The following is a 27,837-nucleotide window of genomic DNA, read 5'->3' on the forward strand; positions in this document are numbered from 1 at the left end:
CTCCCTCGTTGCTGTCACTGTTTTTTTTTTGAACTGTATAGTCTCAATCATCAGTTGGAAGAGCTACTATTTACTCCATCCAATACTGGACAAGTTACCGATGTGTGATTTGGCAGGGTGAGAATCTGTAGTGTAAAAAGGACATTCAGAAATGTGTATCACATGTGATTAAATCTGGATTGTTGAGATAAAATAAATAAATAAAAAACAAGTAAGAAATGAAGATAGTCTGTTTTAAGAAAACAATTCACAAATACAGCCAAATACAGCTCTAGCTGTGGTTGAACATGCGTTTGAACTATTTTCTGCCACATTTTCCTGTATCTGCTTATCAAGATTTCAACCTTATAGACCTTCCTATGAAGCTAACATGACAATTAATAAGCAAACAAAAATCCAATTTAAAACAGTAAAAGGTATTACAGCTCCAAAACTGTTACTGAAGCCTTCAGAAAGAAACACTATATTCTGGTGTTCTACCAAAGACTGCTATACAAAAATAATAGCACTCACCAAATATAGTCTGGATCCCATAAGATATTAGCATGATGCCACACAGGAACAAACTGGGAACAGGTTTAGCTGATAGTGACAGATTCTCCCACTTTTTCAGACACTCTGTTTCACAAGCATTTCAAACTTTTTTCTTTTACCTCTTTGTTTTCTTTTAAGTCAAATGATTCAGAGTCCACCTTAATGCAGAAGTTAAAAAAAAAGTCATGGTAGGAAGCTGTTAAGAGTGATTTCTTTGAGAGATTAAGTAACAAACTGCATTTGCTTAATAAAAGCATATGCCAGTTCTTTAATAAAACGACAGATGTCTACTCTGAAATTTAGCTTTAGGACTGACCGTGAAAAGAGAGAGAAACACAGAGTTAGCTAACACTTGCAACCAAGACATGCATTTGTGTCTGAAAAGAGAATATTGCACTAAGAGAAGAACCCTGAAAGCTTTCAATGTTTCCTTCACTGACCTAAAAAAGTAACTAACCATTTTCTATAAGCAGTAGCAAACCTGGCTTGGTCCACATCCCTACAAGTTGATAATACTTTATCAACAAACTGGTATTCCATTTCTGGACCAAGAGAGTCCTGCACAGGAGCACGCTTCAGCCGTTTTGTTTCTTGGGTATAACCGTGTTTGCTGCTGGATTCATTCAAACCATCAACATCCATAGCTTGTGCCAAGTGACTTGCTGCAGGACTGTGGTGGGAATTATTCAGACTTTCATCACTGCTGTCCACAGATGACACCAACGTATTCACAAGAGGAAGTTTGTTGCTTAAGTGCTGCTGAAGGTAGAATACACACCTTCTTCAAAGGAAAAGAAAAGAAGAAAAGAAGAAAAGAAAGTCATGCACTGAAAATAACCTGCTGCTGCTGAACTCCTGCAATTCATTTGCCATCCCACCAGACTTCTCTCACAGACACAAAATCTGCTTCTCTGCGCACACTGTACTAGAAAGGTCTCCACCTTTGGCAAATCTCCTATCACCTAGTCAGGAACCTGCACCCAGCTGGTAAAGCAAACATTTTCTGCACCCAATCTTCTGTCGACATTTTGTTCATTGTGTGTTGTTTCAACATTTAAAGTGTGAAGTGGCTCATAACCAGCATCTTGTGTCTCTTGCACAAATTACAGGGACAAGTGGAGCTTACACCTCAAGATATTTAAGCCAAATCGAATTTCCCACACAACAGCTCTGATTATGCTCTTGAACATTTTCGAAATATTTAATACACAGTAGTTCAAAAATCTTTTATTGAGTGGTACTTCCTAAAACCAAAACAATTTGGAAATACCATGTGAAGAATCATCCACAAATCAGAAGGAAATTCTTTTAATCAGGTCCTCTTACCTATGACACCACAAGGTTTCATGCCCTGGGTAATTATCAATCAGTTCACTGCAGAGTTCCATCTCTTCGTCTAAACGGCTGGGGAGATCCACACTTTGCTCCTCTGCACAGGCAGCTTCTGTCTCTGCACTCTCTTCCTCCTTCTGAGGGCTAGGGTTTTGTTCACTAACCACTTGCTTTTGTACCAGTATGTTTTTGTCAGTCACTGTTCTGCGTATCAAGGAATTGAGCAAGAACTGGCGGTAATGAAATCCACTATGGTCCGAGACATGCATGGATACCCAATATTTAGTGGATGAAAGTTCATCAAGGAGAACCTGAAACAAAACACAGGCACAGTTATCAACCAGTATAGTGGAGGAACTTACCACTACTGCTTCTGCACTAAGGTAATCCCTTCTTTGGGGATTTCAGCCATTGTGGTAATGGTTTAAGAATACACAGGAAAAAGAACTACCACGGAGCCTTTCGTGCTATGTGCTGAAAAGCATCTTGGCATTCCTGCAGAAAACAAATTAATACTTCTTCCAAACTGTGAAAAGGTTTTTCAGAAACCTACCCACAAGCTGAGTGGGAAAAAAACCCAAACCACTTCTGATACAAAATAAGCAGTGGTTTAAGAATCTTAAAATGGTTAGCAATAAATACTATTTAGAGGAGGCACAAACTACACTGCTATTAGCTTTAAGAATTTTACTTTTTACCCAGTGGATTGTGGGTGTCAGAAGGTAGGTAAGTTGCTTAAAAGGAAAAAACCCAAACTTGATTTGCACCTTGATTTTCCATGAGAGAAAATCAACCATAGTACTATGTTTAAAGTCCTAGAGCTGGTGAAATATAAAAGTATGTGTCCATAATCAGGTTCCTTGATTTTACTAATGAAGAACTCCTAGAAACATAACAACTATGAAGTCCTTTCATAACAACTCTGGTAGATACTTAAATTGCCAACTGTAGCTCTGTTTTTAACACTTCTGGCTCCTGTGAATTGTCTCTTACTATGCTTTGCTTTCTCTGTTAGAGCCACTGGTTTGGTTCTTTTCACAGCTCTTAACCTCTTTTCTCACACTGCTTCTCCTCCAGAGCTTTAACTATGCAAAGAGTTTAAAACTACCCTCTTCATTTACTTCTAAAGACTTTTGGAAGTAATCTTAATAGTCTTATGGTATACTCTAGCTTTTAACCTTTTCTCCTAAGCTACTTACATCACTTAATAAGACCAGCTGATGCAAAACAACTTTCATAGGTAGAAGTCCTTCTTTTAGATATTGCAGCACAAAAGCCACAGCCTCCCATAAAGAAAATAACGGAAACACACAACACTAGGTATACAGCTCTTTGGGGGGGCATCTGTTCTAAAAGAAATTGGAGCAAATACAATGCAAACAGTATCTTCTGCCCTAGATAATCATCATGTTTTTCTAAATCTTGCCAAAAGATACCAGCATCGCCTTCTATTTAGAGATCAGCAAATTGAAGTGCAGTATTAAATAACAGTGCAAACACAGCATTCCTAAGGGGGCTAAAACTCCATGTCCAGATCTGCACTTTAAACCATAAGAACAGCTTTTCCTTCCTTTCTTCCCAGAACTGAGCCTAGTACTTTAAACTTTTGAACTTCAAAATTTATAAGTCTTTCAAGAACAACATAAGGCTCAGAAAAATCAGATCAGCCTTTATTCAGCTGTAATTGATACTATACACATTTATGCTCAACTGAGACCTTGGAAGAATACAATTATTTATCTGAAATATTTATAAGCTACAAATTTACAGGGGAACATCTTAATTATGCATTTTAATTCCCTGTACAAAGGGAACAAAATTATTTCCAGCATTACTCCTTACCTCAACCAGAACATCTCTTTTAAAAAAGCAAGACAGAAGATTGCCATGAAAATATATTCAGATCTGCAAAAAACAGCCTCCTACCTAGGAACCTCAGAGTACCAGTTAAAAATGCTTCTAACAACTGGAAGTAAAAGAAAAAGCCAGCTAATGCCAGAATTCCAAGAGGTTCTTTCTTAGAAAGCCAGCTTTCTTCATTTCCATCTCTATCAGTACAAGCCCTTTGCCACTGTTCTGTGAAGAAAGATGAAACTATATGAGAATTCCTCCCTCCCCACTCTTAACAACCTCTTTTCTACCTCTGGTGGTAATCTGACTACCATGGAACTGGCAGCCTCTCCCAGAACATGACATGTGTGCTCAGTGACCTTCATCTCAACCTCTAGGTCTGCACTCCCTCTTACACCCTCCCAGACCATGTGCTTGCTTGTTTTAGAGCGTTTTTCCAACTGTGAACTGTAGACCTGAACTTTCTCCCTGGTCTGGGACACTGGGGAAATGCAAAGGAAATGGGGAAACAAACTTTTAAGGACAACCAAATAAATACAGCATTCACATAAACTAGCACTTTTGAAGACCCTGTCATCTAAGAAAAAGCTAAGGCATTACTGCAGATGGCTACAAGAAAAACCACTTTCTGTCTCATGAATATGTTGTCTTCTGGGCATCACACAAGAGAAGTGCTACCTCATGACAATTACCCCACTACTTGTTTGCTTGCTTGTTTTACTGTAGGGTCTGATAGTCAATCTCCACATTATGAAATTGAGTATTTCAATCTAAAGAAAACAAAAAAGTTTGTCAACCCTTGCTGAACTACACCTTATTTTTCTATCTGCATGATTTCACTGAAGCAACATGATGTGTATGAATTTTAAGACTATACCCCTCTCTATCCCAGTTCCCTAATTATACACCCACCTTTCAGTAGGTATCTGGAGCCCATGATCTAACCCCAATAACTGACTGTAGAGTCATGTGAGAAAGCTGAAATCAGGCTTTCCATGGCAAGTACTCCAATACCAGAATTATTAGATTAGCTTCAAACTATCTATTCTTGACAAATCCTTGATTTATGTTAATGAACACTCTTTAACACTATTGTAAACTTGCTAATGCTATTCAAATTCTGCAGCTAGAACAAACTGAAATTTCTATATTGAAAGAAGATAATGTTTTTGACTATCTAGTGTAAGAAAGAAGGAACATCTATATCTTTTTATTTAATTTTTCCACTGGGCCAAAATTTTCTTCTCTATCATTTTAAATCTTTTTCCCAGAGCTTGAGCTGAGATTCAGTCTGCAGTAGCATTAGGATTATCAAACCAGAGGAAAAAGAATAACCAAAATCCTATTACATAGCCTACCTCTTGAAATCCTCCAAAGCAGGTCAATAGCTTTGTTAATGATAAACTTATTTTGAGAAGTCATATTTAAATGATAATACAACATAAAAATTATGTTTCTGGGCCTCTGCTGCCTTGCACACTTCAAACTACAGGCAAAGTTTGTATTACAGCAGAAATACAGCCCTAAATAATACAGGTACTCCTTAATTTCAGGTAACCTTGCAAGAACTCAATGGCCATAGATTCAGTGACAACTGTTTTATCTGTCAGTTTCTCAGCATTATTCCAGTCCTGCATCTTGTTGAAATTTATCATACTTTTCAGATACTCAAACAAAGAAATTGCTGAAATTACATGAGACATTAAGCAAGTAAAAACTTCTAAAGAATGGAAAAGCCAAGGCAAAGCTGGACAGGACTTGCTAAAAATAAAGAGAAGGGACTGTGTAAGTACATAGGTCACAAAAAAAGACCAAGGAGAGTGTATGCTCCTTAATTAACAAGAATTGGTGGCAACTGACATGGAAAAGGATGAAGTACTGAGTTTGTTGTCTCAGTCTTCAATGGCAGTCAGGCCTCCTTCCCAATTCTCTCTAGTCCCTGATCCTCTAGACTGTGTGGGGAAGCACACTCCCTCCCACTGTCAGCAAAGAGCAGGTGCAGAACCACTTGAGGAAGCTGAACAGCTGCAGGTCTGTGGCATCTGAAGATCCACATTACAGAATTCTGAGATAACTGGCTCACGTTACCAAACCACTGTCCATTTTATCTGAACTCATGGCAGTTAGGGGAAGTCCCCAGTGACTGGAAAAAGGGAAACACTGCTCCCATTTTAAAAAGGGGAGAAAGGATGTCCTGGAGAACTGGAGACCAGTAAGCCCCACCTGTGTGGTTGGCAAGATCATGGAGCAGATCCTTTCAGAAGACATGCTAAGGCACCTACAAGACAAGGAGGTGACACAAGGCAGCCAGCAATTGTGCCTGACCCATCTGGTGGCCTTCTATGACAGTGACAGCAATGGTCAACAAGAGAAGACTAACAGATATCATCAATCTAGTTGTGGAAGGCATTCAATATGGGTTCCACACGACATCCTTATCTCCAAATTTGAGACAGATGGATTTGATGGACGGTCCATTCAGTGGGTAAGGAACTGGCTGGATGGATGCAGCCGGAGAGGAGGGGTCAACAGCTCTGTGTCCACGTGGAGACTGGTGATGAGCCCCTCAGAGCCCTGTCTTGGGACTGCTCCACTGCCCCCTCCAGTGAGGACTTAATACTGGGCTGGATGGGGTCCTGAGCAACCTGATCTAATGAGTTGCATCCTTGCACACTGCTGGGTGGTTGGAATGAGATAAGAGAACACTCCCAAGCCAAATGATTCTATGATTCTATGAACCTGCATATTTTTGTGAAAGTCTGTAATGCCTGCCTTTCCCTTGTTCTCCTTATTTACTTTTTTCCTCGCATCATATCTTGCAACTAAACACTGTATAATTCTGTCTCTTAAAGTTACCTAGAAAAATTTTATCACAGGTTTCTTCCTGTCTTTTATGCTCCACACTTTTCCCTAATTTTCCTGTATCCTACACACCTTCTACTAGGCCCCTGATGAGGTGCATTGGTGGTGTCCTGAAAAAAACCTAGAGCCAACACAGATACTTCCCAACAGGTTTAACACATTGGTGGAGGGACAACAGCATCAGTGAAATGTTGCCAGAGGTAAGAGACCAGATGGACAACTCAAGACAAAAGTATCACCTCTACAGTCTTCATTCTAAAAAAAGTAGATCAGTAGAGGAAGTGGGATGGCAGGCCAACTGAATAGACTTTGGAATGGTCAAATGAATTCAAAATACTGCCTTCACAGGCATGTTTGTGATTTGTCACAAAATGCACTCACAACTGACAATGAATAAATTCACCAAAATAATTCCAGTTCTGCAGTTATTTCTATTACAATGTTATTATTTTTCTTTAATTAAATCAGTAAGGAATAGCAAGTGCAAAAAGCACTCAAGGTGTAAACCTAATCCTCAGACTACTATTACCAGCATAATGGACACAGAGCTGTTTAGAACTTGTTTTAAGGCATAAAATGACTTGAATTTTCTTTAACAGTGCTAACTCCCTTCACCTTTTAATAAGCTCTTGAAGATATTAAAGTTCCTGTTTTCTGTAAATATAGACCTCTAACCCTAACTTCTAACCTCCAATCTCTCTGAATCCTGCAATTCCTCTGAGTTTTCTGAAAACTACCTTTTCATATACACTTGCTAAGCAGATGAGTCCAAATTCCTCCCTGTCTCTGAAATGGGCATAAAAACAACGGCTACATTGACTCAACAATGATAAATTCCTCCCTTATAACCCTATGTGCCAAAATGCAGAAGCTGCTGTTAAAAGTGAGTGATGTGTCACTGTATCAACCTAGTACTCAAAGAATTCACCTAGCCACTGAGAAAATATTGTATTACAAAACTGCCTAGACCGTGTCACATTAACTAATTTAATTTGCTGCAGGTCTTGAGAAAACATTCAACATAATGCATAAAGTGTCCCTGAAATAGCTAAATCAGGTCCCAGTGTAAATGCTGTCAAAAAATACTGCTGGAGCTGAAAAAATTAGTTACAAGCACTACTATGCCTTCTCCAAAGTTCTTGCTATCTTTACTTGGTCCTTCAAAATTCTGAAACCACATGTAAGCTGAGTAAGGGCATCAAAACATTGATATTACATTATCAATTTAATATCTGTTATGCATTACCATTTTCCTCTACTATGAATTTCAAGACTAGCGCTGGAAGAATTACTTAGAGTTCCCCATTCCTTACTTTGGCTCACATAGTCCCTCCTATACTCTTACCACACATATGTTAGCACTAAGTACTAAGAGAGAAACAGAACTTTCTATACAGGCAAGAAAAATGTGTTACTTCTGCTGAGCAGAACCTGCTTACAATGGCAAGAAAAATGCAAAACATACTCACTGCAAGATTTTGTCCCCTTTCTTAAAACATTCTTAGCTACCTGTGATAACGTCACTTGATACTCTTCATTCATGTTATGTAGTCTGCTTTGCAAACCAGTATTTGGGTTTTTTTGTGGAGAAAATTTAAGAATTTATTCACTATTTTATTATACCTTGACAGTGAGCTTTGCCAAATGCTGTAAAACCCAGATGCGATGGGACCAGGCATTGTAGTTGCTTGGATATCTCCCAGCAGCTTCAGAGCAGACATTCATTTCCTCCTGCACCAGTCGGTGAATCCTCTCCACAGGTGCTGCTCCCAGGTTTCCTTTAGTTGCAAGACTGGGCAAGGAGTTTTCCTGAATTAGCTGTTGCAGCACCCATCGTCTGGTTAAACGATGTAAAGCGTTAATGGTGAGAGAGCAGTTTTAAGAGAAAAAGATGGCTTTTCATGTGCATAAATCAAACCCTTCCAATATTTCTACTCTCTGAACTATACTCTAGCTAGGTAATGAGTGAGTAGTAAACAACCATCTGAACACTTGCCAGCTATAAACTATGACACGATCATCGCACTCCCAACACAGCTGCACCAAGTTTGCTCGCTCCAAGTGATCACAACTACTTACACAGCATTACAAAATAAACCAGAAGGAAACAGCAAACTTATGAAAGAGTGCAAGCAGCATGTGCATGAAATTTCTAACTCTTTCAAAGTCTTGCACAGCAGTAAAATTAAGGAGCCAAAGCAAGATACAAAGAAGTGATTTAATAAAAAATTAACTCTGCTGAGTATCTTTTACATCTGTAAAAGATACTAAGCAGTACTGCACACTGCAATTCAAACTGGTTTCTGCACACCACCAGCAGTAGCCCAAAAGGCTTGTGGTTTCAAAGGCTATAGGTATAAACAAAACAAATGTTTCTGCTGATGATTACACATACTTGAATTCATATATCTGAGATAAGCATAGATTCCTATGGTTCTGGTTTTTTTATTTTACTTTGGACAAAACTTTAGTGGTATTTTTAGAGGCAACCTCAATGCTGCATCTGCAGCCCCAGCACAAAAGGGTTCTACAAAAACAGATTATAGATGTGTAAATTTCCACAGAGCAGCCCATGGCAATGGAATTGCTATGGTCCGGTGTGGAATGCTCTGGAGAGACAGACATCCTCTGGTGCACAACACGGACTGGCTCACATCAGTTCCAAAACCAATGAATTGCTACCTTCAAAGGTGTAAAAATTTAACTCTAAGTTAAAAGAAATCAATAACCAAAATAAAAGAAATTAACTTTTTTGAAAGAGAGAATTCTATTTTGCAAGCCATATGTAAACTTATTTATCTACGTATATACAGGTATATAAAAAATATGTAAGTTAAATATTTATTAACAAAATTGTTAACTCATCTGCTTTTTCTCTTATTTGAACACATGCACAATATGCTTGTTCACTTGTGGGTTTTATCTACATTGTATCTTTTTCACTCAGTTATCAAAAAAGAACAAATTATTGGAAGACAATATTAAAGATAATTTATAAGAATGCAATTTTAAACTGACTGTTTCACAGCAACACTTTCTTCCTACACACCATTTGCTCTAAATAAAGATGTACAGCTAAGGAAACCTTGCTCTGTTGCATAACAGTATTTTATGAAATGTGGTAATTTTGAAGAGTTAACTTCTAATTTTTAAAATTATCTTCGATCCAAACATCACCTTTTGTATTTTTTTTGTTTCAGTCCACAACTATGCAAGAAATAGAAAACTCAAAAATAGTCTAGGCAAAAAAAACTGAATAAGCACGTCACTCTTAAAATATATATATATTATTTAACACTAACATCTGAGTAAAACCATAAAGACAAAATTTTTGAACTCTATAATTATTTCAGTTTCTTAGAACAAGCATGCTTTATAAGCCAAGGAAATGTGGAAAATTACACATGCAGGAGAGAGTGAAAAAATGCAGACTTCATCGTCTTTGTGGCTACAGCATCAAAAAACGCATAAAATTAAATTAGAGCTACTTTCTAGGCAGTGCAATCACAACCTCAGAAGATTTAAAATATATTTCTGGAATCTCTTGAATACCATGGTATAATTTTTCTTTTTTTTTTTTTTTTTTTTTTTTTTTTTTTTTTTTTTTTTTTGGTCTTCTTCTGTTTCCTGCATTAATTTTACTCCCATCTGCATTAATTTTACTCCCATTAATTTGGAGTCACTTTCAGTTTTGCATGTTACTATTGCTCTTACAATTCCTGGAATGACTCCAAACAAACAAAGGATTGTTAAGTGATAAATGCACAATCAATAGATATACTGACTGTATATGCACAAGATATATTTGAAACCTCAAAATAAAAAGCAGATCATCTGACAAAATGAATGACAGGTATTTGACATCTTCAGTCATGTATCTCCCATACATAAGAAAAAACAATTTGGTTATGTTTTACTGAATTTTATTCACAGCCCCTTTATAGGTTTTTGCACCTTCTGCCTGAGATTTAATACCTTGGGGGAATAGGAAACCCAAAATTAATCATTATGCTGATGCAGAGAAGTATTTCTGCAAATATTATTTACTAACATGTATCAATCAAGGTCAGCATATCCAAATCCAAGCCAAACATTTGTTCAATCACCCTCAAATACACTTTTCTGATGTAGGCAAGTAAGAGAAAGAAAAACAAATTATGACACTATCAAAATATTCCTAATTTAGATTTGCATGGAAATTATAGTCAGAATTCTCATACAGTCACTAAGTTTTATGTACTTTATAGAGTATTTATAAAGTCCCTATTACGGTATCAACTTTACAGCTGCCTTAATGCTGGACACGTTAAACACAAACACTGCAAACTGCTTCCTAATGTGATACATTTAAATCTCTTTAGGGCTGTCTATAAAAGTTTGACCTAGCTTTTTATTTGGAGCAATGGATCTATGCTTCACTTGGTTCTGCTACAAGCATTTTATGGTCGGTCATGACTGAGATGGTTAGCTTTGTGAACCTGAGTAACTCTGGAGTTAAGTTTTCCAAACATGTGATCTGTTATTTTAATATCCAGTAGATGTGACTGAATGACTTCATTCAAGTTAGAAATTATAAAAATGAATTCACCAAACCAATAAGACCAGTATTGAAATGGAAAAGAACCCAGGTTTATTTACAAAGGTTGGCTTTAACAGAATCTTCACTTTCTGAAATGTAGACAAACAATACAGTAGTAAATCTGAGGGAAAGGAGAAACCTACAGTACTCAAAAAGTTAAAATTGATGGAATCAGAATTTTCACATTGAGGATTTCAGGTGCTGCAAGACATGATAATCCCTAAGGAAATATATCCCCCTCCAAAGTTTACTTTAAAAGCGTGCAGCAGAAAAAGTACACATGATTTCAATTCTAAGTGTAGAATATAGACAAGTAGCTTCAAAAGCCAAAGCACAGTATTTTGCAGAGACTGGTTCAAAGAATCTGATATATTTCTAGTTATCCTCCTGCATCTATGATTCTCCTTAACCCAAGAACAGGAAATAAAAAAACCCTAGGAAAATTGTTTCAGGAGTCAATAGAAGGCAAAGGAAACCCACCTATGAATCCATGTTTCTGGACTCTTTGGAAACTTGGTTAATGCCAGTTTTCCAAGATGCAAATCTTTAAGTGGATTTAAAGTGCCAGACAGTATTAACTCTTTCCTACAAAAGATAAAATAAATCTGTGTGAATAAAAGTAGTAACCTGAAAACAGAACACAAATCCCAATAACAAACTGCATGGCATTTCCTTTGTATCATAACAGAACTTCACTGTCAAACTACAAGAGTTTAAAAACCCTCTAGTGCATTAATCCATTCTACTATACATACATATATACTATACATATGTGCACAAAGATCTTCATTTTAATCTGAACACATACAGTCTGTTAGCTCTCAATCCTACCCAGAAATGACTGAGTCAGCTACTGTAGGGTTACATATATGAACAAATATCCCTTCTTGAAATTAAGCCCTTAGATCATGTGTACATCCAGAAATACTCTTACATATAGCACCCCTCCACTCCTTTAGTTTTGAAATACCGTTCAAGATACAGTGTCAAGGTTGCTGTTGCCTAAATTTATAAGAAAAAGGAAAATATTCTCTGCATGTAGAATGTTTTACAAACTTAACAAAAAGGCTGCAATTGCTCAGTTTACTTAAATGTAAAACAATCTTTGGTTTAAAAAAATTGAAAATTTGACCTAACGAAATTTAATGTTCATCTAACACAACTCTTACAAGAATACCTCCCAAAGACAGAGCAAAATGAAAATCTGTACTTGGCCTTCTCACCTTCTTTGCACAGAATTCCCTACCCCTCACCCTCTTCTTTCTAGCTCTGTAATTCTTATTGCCTGTCCTGAGCATGTTTGTAGACATCACCCCATCACTGGTTACTCCAAGGGCAGTAGTCTTCATACCCTATTCTCCAATCTAGTAGGTAGCAGCTTTGAAGAAAAGTTACAGTAAATTTCGAAGTTAGAATCTGCAGAAAGAAAACACACATTTCCCAGAACCTGCAGAAGTCACAACTAAAAACTGAGAGTGCAAGAAGCAGAAGCAATTTTGGCATGGGTTTGGGTTTTGGTTTTTCTAATAATTTCTGACTCATCGTAATGATAGGCAAGGCACAAGTAAGTGAGGAGCAGATCATCAACTCTCTGAACAAAAAAATCACAGTGGGAGGAGAGGAAATATTTTCTGGAAAGATCTGCTATCAAATAAGAAGGCAAAACTCCTCTGCAGTCTGACACAGAAAACAATGTCGTCCTAAAGTTATGGCCCAAGTCTCACAAACAAATTGACATATTTCATTTCTGTGAGTACATATTTTCTGTCTGAGTCGGTAATTTTTAGTAGGAAACTGACTCCATCTGGTACTTTGGCTTTGTGTTGCTGTAATTGAAACTTACAACCACAGTCAGAAGCTAATGGTTGCAACACTAACAGAGAGCAAATATTATTTAAAATTGAAGCAGAGTAGGGAATGTATAAATCCTTATGCAAGTTTTGCTTCTGATAGCTACTGGAGCACCTGCTTTTATCTCAACCAAGTTCCAGCATGCTTCAGATTCGACGCTTTCAGATGGTTTTTAACAGGCAGTTCAGATATACTGACCAGAAGTGGCAGACTGATCAGACCATTCTGTTCTAATGCACTCAAATTTGGAAAGCAGACAAAATAAACATTCAGGGTCAGCACTGGAGCAGGTGGAACAACTGCTTCGTTACTGCAATGCAAAGGTGACATTTTGGTAAAAATTACTTACCACACAGACACAATGAAAATACAGCTTAGATCAGTGCAATACTTAAAACAAATGCATGTACATTTTTAACACAGATTTAGATTATCAAGCCACCTACCTCCCAAAACCTGAACTTTCAGTGAAGAAAGTGTTCTTTCTGTATTAAAACATAGACTCTAAGTAAGCAGCTTCACACTTATACGCTCTTAAACTTCCTCTTTTGCGAAGCTGAGGAACAGTACAGACAAGATCCACCTTCACTGCTGTAGTGGAAAAGCTGCTTTTAGCTGTAATGATTCTCAAATGAGAAATTCTCCCATTCACAAAGGACTGCAAGCATTAGTATGACTGAAGTGCCATACACTCCCACATAAACCTCTTCTGAGCTCTTTCAGCTAACATCCAACTTGGGATATATAATTTCTAGCTTACTTTCTTGCCATGTGGATCATAGATAATGTTTCAGCCTCAAGGATTATAGCTCCCATAAAAGATAATCTCGAGTAATTTTTACTTGCCTTATGCTAACACCTTTGAAGTCATTTATATCTGAAAGCAAAATGTGACTTTTGAGAGCATCTTGTTACCTAATGTCTTTTCATCAATTGTACATGCCAGGAAGTATAACAGGAAGAACAAAGGCATTTATAAAAATTCCTTTACAATCACTTCCATTAACATTTTGGTCATTTTAACTTGCAAGACTTTTACAACTTCTAAAAACACAAGCTAACTGAATTTAGGATTAACAACTGGAGATATCTCTTACGCCATTCAGTATAACAGAGGTTCTCTCTCAGGTCCTAGGAAGTGACACATCTATTCTGTAGCAAGTCTTTGCCACATAATAACCTCTTGCTCAGGGTCTCAGGGTTTAGGTTATAGTCCCTGCTCTTCTGTCACTTTCCAGTCACTTCTAATTTAAATAAATAAACAACAGATGTATGTGGTAGGAGCATTTCAACTGTTCAGAATAGCTACCAAGTCAAGGCAGAGCATCTAGTCCTAGTTGGCCTAGATAACATGTCTAAAGTTCTGTGTTCTCCTGCGCTTCATTAATCAGATACAACTTTCTAAGATTGTCAGCTGAGCTGAAATGCCCACTTGTCTTCCACAACACCATTCAAGTCTTCTGGCACGCCTCTGCCAAGTCCTGCATCCCTTCCTAGGAGGGGAATTCCTTTTCTCTTTCTTCCTATATCTTCAAGTTCAGTGCTACTGAGACAACCACTATCTCTGAAGCTTTCAGTAGAATTCAACATATGAAAAAGAGATTATCCCAGCCTACAATGGAAAAGTCAATAAATTACAAGAATGTGTGCAGGGCTGCTATTCAGTAAACAACTATAACATTTCTTAATTTTTAGGCTACTTAGGATTCTATAATGCTTTTTTGCCCCTCAAAATAAAGCAGTGAATTAGTGTATGTAGAACGCAAGATAAACCTGGCATGACAAACACTGTCTGAGCAACAAGAAACCAATGATGCCACAACAGATCCATCATGTTCTGCAAGCAGAGTGCAAGTCTCATACAATTAGTTCTCAGCCTGGACTACCTCAGGATAAGGATTTACACCAGCATCTGTACAGAACACAATCAGTCCTCTACTCTGTGACTTATAACACCACACATCTGGCTAGCTTGATCTGTAATTTCAAAGAGAAGCTGAAATATATGTCAACATAACAAAAGTGCCTCCCCTTCAAAAGAGCAGAAGCCTAGAACAATGAAGGGTCAGATTCAGCAAAGCAGTTCTGCTGCTAGAATGGGCTCACTGGTAACCTCCACAGACACTGACTGGCTTGTGTAACAAGATCTCTCTGGATGCTAAACAGAGCTTCAAAGACAAATTGACTGGTAGATCGCTAGTCAACAATTCAGGGAGTAAGGCCCACTTCTGTAGTAATTTGTATGTTTTGGTAAATTATAAACATCAGGAAAGAGAAAACAATCCTCATCCATATTCTTTAGCATTTTTAATTCCACTTTCAACTTTGAACTACTTTCCTCATGCACATAAAAGTTAACACTTTCAGTTCTCAGACACAAAAAAGCCTGACTGATAAGGATGAACGCATGTGCAGTAAAAAAACATTCCACAAAACAAAAATCAATTATAAGTACCATAAAATGAGATTACTGTAGCAGCTCTTGTACTTATACAAGCTCCTAATTCCAACTTCATAGCTATTTAAGTTAGATATTTTCATGACACTAAACTCATTGCGATCACATTCATCCCCCTTTTTTAGACCTGAGAGACAGAAAGAACACAGCAGAATCCTTCAGAACTGTATCAGCAGTGAAAGAAGAAAAAAGAAAAAGCTGAATTTGTCATAACTAGGGCAGACAAACAGACGCAGCATGAGAAGTGCACCGTAACTACAGAAGTCCTGTTCTCCATTAATGCACTCCTAGAGACCATCACAGCTTTGTCAGCCCTCCCCCCTCCTGGAACTATAGCTCTTATAGACTGCCTCCAGTTGTACCTTGGCAGCAGAAAGAGAATATTCCTCCAACTCTGAAATTTACTAAACAGCTGTAAGATTACAAAATTGTAAGGAATGGTTGTTTCTGCACCTCCTGAAGAGCAAGGAGGTAAATTCTTGCTCCTTCTCCATTATGACTCCTGGACAAGTTCTGAAGGTTGACCAATGATGAAGCTATGCTAAACTCAACAGGTACAAGAAGTTGGAGGGGAGGGGGGAAATGTGTTTGAAAAAAAGGGTAGACATCTTCTCCCCCTGTCTTGCAGGGTATCTACTGAGCATGATAGCCTGCATTGGTAGTGGCAGCAAACGGAACTGGAATCTCAAAAGAACTCAAAGAGAGGTAAAAATGAGAACAGTGAATACACACAGCAGACATCAGCTGAGCACTACCCTCATTAACTGCAGGAGGAAAGAGGAATGGTAGTTCCGTGGGTCTTACACACCCTGAAAATGTGGTGCAGAGATGCCATCAATATGCAGTACTGTAATCATCAGCCTTTTATTAAAAAAAAACACAACCAAAAACAAACAAACAAACAAAAAACACCAAAGAACAAACAAACAAACAACCCCCCCCGTCAAAAAAAAAAAAACACAAACAAACCTCAACTGAACAAAAACCCCCAAACAAACAAACCAAGAGCAAAAAACGGCAGTCTCAAACTATCTGCAACATATAGGAAAGAAGAGATTTTTAACATTCCTTCAAGCACTTCTTAGTTGACAAGTTCTTGCTGTGTCACTAACAACCACTTGAAACAAAGCTTTCAGCTGACTCGTGTAAGGCCTGGGCCTTTCGATGGCATTTTCTGAGTGCAACATACCTCACATTCCAAGCTGTGGTGAAGTCGGGGTTCAGCAGTAGCAGGGTACACGTGATATCTATCAGCTCTAAAACGATGGAACAAGAGACATTAGGATTAGCAATGATTTGCACACAGCGCTGATCTCTCTGCAGACCCTTACTCCCTCTCATTCCTCAAAGTCCTTCTGCTGTGGGCTGCTGTATCTCTGTAAAATATTGCTCTTATTCCAGAAATGAGAGAGCATTAATTATTAATAGTTAATTTAAGAGGGAGCAAGATCTGCCATATTGTCCCTTTTCATTATTTAAAATAATGAACTGAGTATGCCCTGAACAAGGAAAAATCACAATATGAAATCCTTGAGTATTCAGTGATTTTAACCACACACACTATATACAAGAAGCAGAGAATTCTTCAAATAAAATCCAAAGATTTTTAAATACTACAGAAAATAAAAATATACCCTACTATTTTAGAACAAGTCTGAGCTGCAGATGGCTGCCATATATCATACTGCTACAAAAAAATACATACACTATAAAAAACCTGTAGCTAAAAAATGAAACACCACAGCTATGAATGAGGATTACAAAAGTACTCCCTATTAAACTGTACAGAAAACACTTTAAATACATTGTGAAGTGCCTCACACTGAAGTTTCAAGACTAATTCAATAAAAAACCCAAAGCAAAACCAAAAACATTTGCTTGCATCCCTGCATTTAAGCACTGTATATCACAGATTTATGTATTACACTTATTTTTAATTATGTCATAAAAACTGAATGTGACTATACAATCTTTTATTGTAAATTAAATTTGGCTACATCCTCTCCTAATGACCTTGAATTTAACATACTAATTAGATCATACTTCAGGTGATTTCCAGCAAATAAGAGGTACTTCATTCCTTGAAGGAAAAAGAAAAGGATGGTATCTCATGGAAACAGATCTCTGGTTAGTGCAGTCAATGAGACTGCAAAATGAACGAACTGTTAAGAAATTCCACAGTAACAATACACAAATTAATTCAAAACACGAAGGGACTTGGCTTGAGGTATCTTTGAAACAAGAGTCAATACCTAAGTAGGTTGAAAAGTGAAATACCTTCATATATTACCGTGTGTCTGATTGATGATTTATGTCCAACAAAGAAATTTTGTGTTTTCCATTATGTTCTTCATTATGAGGAACATGCTAAGCCACCATATAATGCAAGGGGTAATGGGGGTTGTGGTGGGGAATTCTTTGGTGTACTTTGGTTGACTTTGCACTAAGCTGTAATGTTTTAAAAAAGTTTCTCAAGGAAAGAACTTAACTTTCTATTGTCACAAGTTAAAACTCTCTTTGCTGCCAAGGAATAAATATTTTTCATACACACAACGCTTCTTTCTAATTTGCTGTCTGAATGTACAAATATTATTCCTTCGTGTACCCAATTCCTGAACTAGCAAAGTATTTCAACACCCATTTAATTTTATGCAGCTGACTATCCCAATTCAAATAACCAGGATTACTCACATACACAAAATCAAACATATATAAAATTAAACATCTGCTAAGTGTTTTGTGGCTACTGTTTCAATTTTACATTCAGAAATCAGTTTTGAACATTTACAAAAACATAATTTTTATAAGGAGGTAAAGTTAAAATTGTGAGCTATGATTGTTTTATGTACATTTTCCATTTTACCTGCAACAATGGTTTTAGCAATTATTAGGTACTAGCACTGCATGTGTTACAGGCACATCAAGCAATAGTTTATTATAGCCTATTTCAGTTTTTTGAATACTTCTCAGAAATGTCTTTCAAAGTCTACTTAGAACAACACAGCTTGTTTATACATGATTTCCAGTTAATATGACCATTCTGGTAATCTCAAAGGTCTGTAACAGCACCCAGTCAAATCCAACTTAAACAGAACTTGTTTGCATTTTGTCCATTTTCCCATCACAGAGGTTCACTTCATCTTGAATATTATCAAAAGGATAAAAGGAAAATCTCCAAGTAGAACCCAGCTCTTTCACATCAATATTCTTTGATGTAACAGATGAAGATTTATGAAGTGCGGATTCTGAGCCAGAGATGTGAAATGACACCATTTAGTAACCTCTATGCCATTTTTCAATAGAAAAATGGTCCAATTTATTAAACTCTGAACCCCTTTTTATTAGGAAATCTTATGATAGATCTCATACACAATGACAGTACTTGCCAACTATTCCCTGTGTCAGCAACAAAACCCAGCATCTTTTATTTACAATTTAAAATTACTTTCTACTAGATTTCTTTCTACTAGACATTTCAGGCAATCTATTGCATTATAGGTGCTCACACTGAACACATCCTTTTGCATATTATGGTATCCATAACTGCAAAAGGACAAACAAAACAATATTGTTTTAGCACACCTTTAAATATGGCTGTAACCAGTTTTTTAGATATTCTGTGAGTAGTTTGTAACATATATAGTATGCATGCATAAATTTAAAAAATATAGGAGAAAAGATAAAAACATATTTTACAATATGTATGGGATTTCTGAACTCAAATATAGCAGGGGGAGCAGTCGTGACTCTGGATTCCAAGAATCCAAAAGAAACTATAAGTAAACATCTGTGTCACTAATCCATCAATGAATGACTATAAAGCACCTCCTTCTTCCAGGATCCTGTCAGAAAAAATACCAGACACTTGAATCAGCACCCTGTTGTTCTCCTCTGTTCTATTTAAATGGTTTACAGTGACTCAAAATGGAAGAGGTGAGTAGAGACTACACCTGCAATCACCACTTATAACAAGCTTCAACAGAATATATAACTAAGTTTTGAAGAAGTAATAAACAAATCTATTTCTTTACTAGATGCAAAAGAAAACAACTACCCTGACAAATTCGAGGCATGCACCTTCATTTACAAAAGCAATCTGGTGCAAAATCCTTGAGAATACTTAAGAGAATACCATAACATCTCTTGACAGAATATACATACTTATAACACCTTAGAGATGAGTCTCTAAGCCCACCTGGGAAAGACTTCCACCTTAATTCTCTCCACCACTGCAGTTCAGTTTCTGCTCAAGCCTTTTATCAAATGTGAAACTCAATTATGTTAAAACATACTGAACTCCTTTACAAATAGGGTTCTAACATGAGGGACCTGACTGTGTTTTACAGCGGTTACAGAAAACCTCAGCAGACATGAAAATGCTGTAGATACCTCTTCCCACACGCAAATGAAGAGACAAAACAGAATCGAGTTTCACTTTCGAAATAAAGCCAAGCAGGCACTAGTTTAAAATGCATGCTACTGCAGTAATCACTGACAGAGTTTTCTGTGCATTTTGAGAGGAAGGGTTGTGCACGAAGGTTGTTCCCTTCACCTGTGAGGGAAGCAGAGGCCTGCAAACACCATCCCTGTGGCATCAGCAGGTGTGACAGCATCTCAACAAAGCACCTGCACACGTGTGACTGGAGCAGGGCACCAGCACACAGGTAATGGCTACTAGCTGTCTTCAGACACCCAGAACTGTGACATAAATGTCAATGCTTGTACTTTGGCTTGAAACAAAAAGTTTTTCTCTGTGTGGAAATTTCAATGTTTAGACTTTACAATAACACTTGAGACCAAAATGAAGTTTCCCTGCTGAAGATCTGTAGCATAATAACAATATACATCACAAACTCCTACCTCAGATCTCCAAAAGCACTGCAATGAGAACCACTGGTGTTGCTAAGATTGCTAGTAGCTTCAACTCTTTAAATGCTAAAGTTTGTATTTAGTTATGTGTCAGTCAATATTAATTATATTCCCTGTATTAAAGTTCAGTTTATTGAATTTTGTAATCATCTGCATTACAAATTTCAAATCTGGAATGTCACAAACACCAGTTTCTATGAGAACTGAATAAATCAGCAGCTGGTTGGTGGCAGTGATCAAAACCATCCTGGTCTTAATAGGTCCAACCACAAACCATAAAGACCAAGAAGAAATGGAAGTTACCTATGTTAGCAACACACACCCCCAGGAAGAGTCTGTACTTTTAAAGATGTCTGTAATGAGAAAAAACATTCAAGAAAGTAAATTATGAATAAATTAAAAAGTAAAGGGCAATGTAAAATTCATAAAGTCCACATAATGACAGGTCATCAACCCTCTAGGAGGAATGTGGGAAACACAATGACACAAACATACACAATCTGTTAGACAAAAATAAAACACAGTTAATGGGTCAGTCATACCTAGAAATACATGAAAACACCTCACCTTCTTTAAGCTACTCTTCGGAAGGGTAATTAATTATAAGGATCAAGCCAGTGCACTGTTACTCTAATACCACTCGAGGTCTACAGCTAGCACTGGAAGATTCTGCATGGCCAGGAAAATGGGTTCCTTCTTGCCATCATCTGCCTTGCCTGCCATTTCACGTTACTCTTTCCAAAATGCTTGCATTATACATCCATACATGATTTGTAATAAGAAATCAAGGCATGTTTAGCAAATCTAGACCCCACCATCAGGCAGATAAAAGCAGGCAACACTCTCTGCCTTAAGAATCCTCCCACTCCAAGATCCTCTAAAGACCTTCATCTTTCTCTGTATCATCTCCAAAGGCAAAAGAAGCTCAAGTGCACATTTACAGACCTGACCAAAACCACCTAACTGTGCCATACTCTACACTTTATTGAGCATCATGCACAGCTGGCTTCATACACTTAAAGTGATGCAGAATACAGCTGTAAAACACTAAAGAAAAGTAGGTATCGAAGGAGAAATGCTACTGGCCACACATCATCTCCTGATTTACACAGACCTACTCCAAAACCTTACCTAGCAGTAACACCAAGTAGAACACCATGTTAGTTATGACAAGGTGCTAGAGTCTGCACCAGATGTATGCTAAAATCCCACTATTTAAAACATAATTCTTTAACTCTCTATTTCATAAAGCAGCCAGGGAGATTGGCTTTGCTATAGCTGCAATCAACACAACTGAATGAAGGGTGGCTGTTTGGTATGCTCCAGCAGGGGAAGACAATCCCACACATGTTGAAGCAAAATGGACACAGTCAGTGCTTTATGGACAGGTTAGTTATAAGTATACAGAAAAAAATTATAATATGGTAACAACCCAAAACTGAAACCCAGTTGCATGTGAGATATTAAAGATCTGAACTCTGTGAGTGGTCACAGGGTGCTCTTCAACACAACAGATATCCTGCTTTCTGAAGGATATTAAAAATACCATAGCAGGTAAAAGATACTAGAAAACAGTCTCTAAACAAAACAAAATAAAAAAAACCCGCCAGAAATAAGACACTAGAAGCCCAGCATAAGAACATTCTTTATTCCAACTGCTACTTAGAAGGTACTGTAACAATAAACAAAACACTTGCTTCATAAACTAGTTATTCTTTTTCATTCTTACTCTGATCAGGACCCCTTATAAGCAGTCAAGTACCTCCTATGTCACACTGTTCACAATTCTTTGTTTTGAATTTCTTTAAAGAACATACACAAAAGAATTTTTCATGCAAGTTAAACTAAAAACCAAACCAAAACAAAGAGATGAGAAAGGAAATAAAACTTTACAATTACCAAGCTGTAGGGACTAATAATTTCAGGTTTACCTCTGCATCTGAAACACATTGCACTCATTTCTTACAGAAGACATATGTGTCACCACATTTTCCTTTTGACTCAGGAAAGCAGGAGAAAATTCCTTCTGCATCAACTAACGTCATTTTCACAAATAATTCATTCAAGTTGTCTGTCTCTAACCTTTCCAGTTTGGGCAAGAGAGAAAGAATTTTTTTTTTCAAATGAAAATAAACTCGTTTAAATTAAGATGCACAATCCAAAGCCTCCTCCCCTCAGTAACCAGCATTTTTTCCACAACAGGTTAAACTGGCATTAGGAAGCGTAAATGACCCAGACATAGGCATTGAGCGCACCCTCAGTCAGTTTGGGGATTATGCCACTGAGGGTGGGAGTGATCTACTGGAGGGTAGGAAGGCTCTGCAGCGGGATCTGGACAAGCTGGATCGATGGACCAAGGCCACTTGTATGAGGTTCTGACTGGTCCTGCCCCTGGGTCACAGCAACGCCATGCAATACCCAGGCTTGCGGGAAAGATGCTTGGTGGAAAAGGACCCAGGGGTGCTGGCCAGAGCCAGCTGAACACGAGCCAGCAATGTCCCCAGGTGGACAAGAAGGTCAAGGGCATCCTAGCTTGGATCACAATAGTGTGGCCAGCAGGATCACATCAGTGACCATCTCCACGTACTCACTGAGACATCAAGGTGCTGCAGTGAGCCCAGAGAAGGGCAACTGGGGCACAAGTCTTATAAAGAGGAGCTGAGGGAGCTGGAGGTGTTTAGCCTGGAGAAAAGGGGGCTTGGGAGAACCTTACTGTTCTCCAAAACTACATATAAAGGAGACTGCAGCCAGGTGAGTGTCATTCTCTCTTCACAGGTAACAAACAACACGATGAGAGAAAACGGCCTCAGAAACCAGGACAGGTTTAGGTTGGATATGAGGAAAAATTTCCTCACTGAAAGCATTGCCAGAATTCAAACAGGTTATCCAGGAAATGGCATAGTCACCATCCCTAGAGGTATTTTGGAAGGCATGTAAACACAGCACTTGGGAACATGGTTTAGTGCTGAACTTGGCAGTGTCAGGTTTATGGGTGGACTCGGATCTTAAACCTCTCTTCCAAACTAAATTATTTTACGATAAATAAAAAATGTGCACTAAAGATCACATAATATACTCTTCTCCAACTCAGAACTTACCATCCTTGTTCAGCCACTGTTTTCTCTGTCTGTAGAGGAGAAGTTTATTGTGGACATATGGCAAAAGAAACTTCACACACCAGCTCTCCACACCAAGCTTGTTTTCTACCAGGACAATAGGGCTCCGGTTATATCTGGCTTCAGGGCAGGGTATTAATCCAATTTCATCTCTTAAAAACAGAGAGAAATATAATTAAGCTTATTTCTAGCAGGTGACAATTATTTTTCTCAATACAGAAATGCAATGGTTAGCAACGCTTCCCAACCAAACATTCCATCATCTTTTTTTCCTTGTCTTTGCTGAAACCTGTAATTTGAATAGTTTTATTTAAATTTCACAAAGATCCTAAATGATGAAAGCCCCATTTTTTCTGTTTTTAGACTATCATCCAAGCAGCTTAACTCTGAGGAATCAAGACAAGCACTCCTGGTTTTGTAATAAATATGTGACAGAGCTGTAACTGCTGCCTCAGCAAGAGAAACAGAACATGCTAACTAGTACAGGCACCTGACTGACCAAAAGCTACCCAGGTGTGCCCAGCAGCTGCGTGACCGGGGGTCTGACACCACGGATCACACAGAAGAATATGCTCACTTCCATATGTCCCATTTTTCATTGTCCTGTGCAAGGCAGCATGATCAATAGGGGGAAGATTTGAGACACAGAGGCCAGTCTGATTAGATGACAACTCTGTAGGAGAAATGTAAGCCTTTAAAATAACAACGACAAACACGAGCACTTCAGCAAACAAAGCAGAAGAGACTCAGCTATTCAGTTTCAATGGGCCGTACCATATTTTACTTTTTGTCAGGTTTCTCTAGCATGCTGAATAGCAGCTTTGGCAGCTTCTTAGAAATAAACAGAGCTCATCAAGGATTCGCATTTGTTTAGGCATAAAGCAACATCAATTATGCATCATTTCTCCACCAACTCCCCCATTCAATAGAATGAATTGTTGCTAAAGAGGGAAATCCTCAGATCTCACGCAGGAACAAAAAAGATTTCTTGTGATGTCAGAAAACAAATTCTCCATCTTAAGTCTTCTTAATACAAGATTTACAGATACACAGCAAGTGTCAGCTCCTAAACCTCAACTCAATTATCTTTAATAAAATTTATTACTGGGTACTCTGAGTGTGCTGATTTAGTTCTGTGTCCTCACTGGACTATTATTGAGGTAATCAAAAGTGACACAGTGTGCTTATTTAAGAATGTATCTGCCTATTCAGAAAACCAATCTGATCTTCCATACATCACAACATCATATCACAAGCCGCAAAAAACACAGGTAAGGTGAATTCAAAGTAAAACACTTGCAAATCATATGGCTCTGTCTCCAAACATGCACTCAGGTCCCTTTTACTTCCCCAGTCAGCTGAGAAGAGAGAGAAGAAAAAAGCATTCTCCTACCCCACTAAAAGCAAGAAATGGGTATCAAAGCAAGATCCTTATCTGTGCTGCTCTATTTAACACAAGCTAAGCTGTTCAAGAAGCAAGATTAAACCTAAAATGACATTCCAGTCTGCTTCTTTCAACACAGTATCTTAATAGCCTGAAGTTTGTATGTATCACTGGGTCTTTCTTTCATGAATACTAAAAGTCCTTGGAAAAACGTTGCCTGGCCTTGCATACAGGGACATTAAAGTCTCCAAAAGCAAGGAAGATGCAATAAGGCACTACTTGTCTAATTAACTCTGTGAATTACCATAAGAACTTACCAGCTGTAACTCACAAACAGTATACCAAAGGTAAACAGCAAGGAGAGAAAAAAAACCCACAAAACAAACATCCACACCTTTACTTATTACCAAATGCAAGAAGTCTGACTTGGGTGAGCTAAGTTTCACAACACTGCTTTGAACACGCCAAAATGACACACAGACACAGTTTGCACAAAGGTGACAAGTGGGCAGGTGTAAAAGCAGCCATTGACAAGGGTCAATAAATGATGGAAAAGAGGTGAGTATGGGACAAAAGCATGGGAAGTCAACAGCAACATCATGCATGCAGCAGATTCCTTATTTTCAGTGAAGCTATGCAGTTCCCATGTAAAATAATTCAAACCTGGATCTGTAACACATTGAATTCAGGACAGCACCTTTCAGGAACTGCAGCTGGCCAGCAGCAGACGATAAGATGCAGATGCATGAAAAGACCCGGCCAGCACAGCTACAGCCTGTTGCTCCTGAGGAACAAAGGCAGCACAGCAAGGGCTCACAGCCTACACAGGCCTGAAGAGTCCCATTTCAAGTAGTTTCAACCACTTCAGAAACCTAGAGACATGACTGTCACTTTTTCTACTCTGAGGGATAAAGTAGCAGCAGCTTGTGCTTTTTCACTTGCAGCATGTCACAGTACATCAGTCTCACCACACACAACTCTTGCAGCCTACCTTCATCTCTGAGATTGCATCTCTGAAAGGAAATTGCAATAGCAGCAAATTCTTAAGAAACATCATCTCTAAGTTTGCTACCAATAAAGCATTCTGGCAGAGGAGTGGGAACTATGAAAAAATCAGAACATTCATTCATAAATACTGGCCCTTTACAGCACATTCTGCTTCACATCCTAAAAATGAAGCTTCAAGGCAAAACGCAGCCTTTTTTTAAACAGCGTCCATATGCTGCATTTTAAAACCTGGCCGCCCACCCAAATTGCTTACTACATTTAGAGAAACATGAGGGTATTCACTGTAATCTTCTCTTGTTAGGCAAAGGGATAAATTAGATGACATAAAATTTTCCTATTCAATTGTTTAGTTTATCACTTTCTGGAACAGATTAATAGGTCACTACCTCAGAGACTGCAGTTTCCAGCTGACACAAATACACCTCACTTAAATTAGGAAGTTGTTATTCATTGTGTGCTACCTTATTTGCCGTAACCAACACGGAGCTTGCATATAGGTTGAAAGCTATTTCCCTAGTTTGTATCTTAAAGGCTGGGGAAATACATTCTGGGAAAGAGAAGTATGGGAGACACTTAAAACAGGGTCTCAAGGCTGGCCAACAACACTGAAAAACAAAACAGACCATCTGCCCCCCAGACTTCTGGATAAATCTGATTCTCACAACCAATTACTGCGGTTTGCATTTTCATAGTCATTCTGTCTTCCTCAAAACAACACACAATGAAATGACTAGTACTTCTACCAAGAGATATGGATTTGAAGGTGGGATTCACCACACTGCTCTGTTTATGCAAAGGTGCAATTCAGGAGGCTTCCATCCTGAGTTTTGTTCCCACCAGCGCCGGAGCTCTGTTCCCGGCAGACAGAGAACCCGCTGCCGGCTGCGGGGCTCGGCAGGGCCGGCTCACCCGCGGGCAGGCTCAGCCCCAGCCCGACTGCGCGATGAGTTTAACGCTGCCAAACACCGAGTTCAGAGAGAGGTCACTAGCAACTCTTCTTTGAAAATATATCTATCGCTTCCACACCGCGGAGCCCTCGCTGGCTCCCATGACGCGGTGCGTTTTACCGGCGGGGCGCTTGTGGCCGCCGGGCTGCGGCAGCGGCCGGACCGGTCCCCAGGCTCAGGCTCCCGGAGCGAACCAGGAGAAGCCGCGGCGACAGGAGAGCACCGAGGACAGGGACACGGCGCCCTGCCCCACGGAGGCACCGTGCCACCGCAGCCGCCCGGAGCCGGCCCTCCCGCTCGGAGGAGACCCGGCCGGTCCCCGCGGCCGCTCACGGCGTGACCTTGGGCCCGGGCCCGGCCCCAGCCCCGGCCGGCCCCGCCGGGACCCGCGCCCCGCCCGCCGGCGGCCGCGGAGCGCGCACGGGCCGGAGCGCGGGCAGCGCTCCCTCCGCGCCGCCCGGCCGCGGCCGCACTCACATGTGTGGGTTCCGCTGGAAGGCGTTGCGGATGTCCTTCACGACCCGCTGCACCAGCACCGCCACCTCCTCCGGCGACTCGGCCATGTTCCCGCAGGCGGCGACGGGAGCGCTTCCGGGGCAGCGCGGCCGCGGCGGGCGCGGGGCGGTGCCGGGGCGCGGCCGGCGGGGCCGGGCGGGAGCGGCGCCCGCTCCCTCTGGCGCGCGGTTATCGCTCCCTGCGATTGTTGTGTCGGCCGTCGCGTAGGCCGCGTAGCTTTAAAAGATAAGCATTGTGTGCATAGCTTCTTTTGACTCCCCGGAGACATGGGAGCGCTGGTCTTCAAGGCGGAATGCGCAGAGGCGATTCTAATTCTGGACCGTAACTTATGTATTTGCTTGTCATTAGAAATTAATATAGTTACAAAGCATTAACTGTGCGTAGTTGATTTGTCTCTTAATTTAAAAGCTTGCTATGTCATCATAATCTGCTTCACGATTGCCTTCTTCCACCCGCCCCCCCCGGAGGCCTCGTAGACCCTTCTATATATTCTCCTTAAAAATACAAAATAATAATAATGAAATAGCCTA

At 39.2% G+C, this 27,837-nt stretch overlaps 1 protein-coding gene across 2 annotated transcripts; it reads right to left on the bottom strand.

Moving 5' to 3' along the window:
• Window positions 1-95: 95 nt before the first annotated feature.
• PTAR1 (protein prenyltransferase alpha subunit repeat containing 1) lies at window positions 96-27,354 on the bottom strand. 2 transcript variants are annotated; one of them, XM_058043935.1, is made up of 7 exons: window positions 27,269-27,354; window positions 23,435-23,604; window positions 16,657-16,723; window positions 11,639-11,743; window positions 8,203-8,416; window positions 1,861-2,177; window positions 96-1,312 (listed from the first exon to the last, which is right to left on the bottom strand). In XM_058043935.1, exons 1-7 carry the CDS (start codon window positions 27,352-27,354, stop codon window positions 967-969), a joined length of 1,305 nt encoding a protein of 434 aa, XP_057899918.1. In that variant the 3' UTR covers window positions 96-966. The 2 variants fall into 2 exon arrangements, with proteins under 2 accessions (XP_057899918.1, XP_057899917.1); XM_058043934.1 differs by having other exon boundaries at window positions 96-1,315.
• Between the last annotated feature and the right edge of the window lie 483 nt (window positions 27,355-27,837).

Source organism: Melospiza georgiana, chromosome Z, assembly GCF_028018845.1.
Source record: "Melospiza georgiana isolate bMelGeo1 chromosome Z, bMelGeo1.pri, whole genome shotgun sequence".
Taxonomy (NCBI): Eukaryota; Metazoa; Chordata; class Aves; order Passeriformes; family Passerellidae; genus Melospiza; species Melospiza georgiana.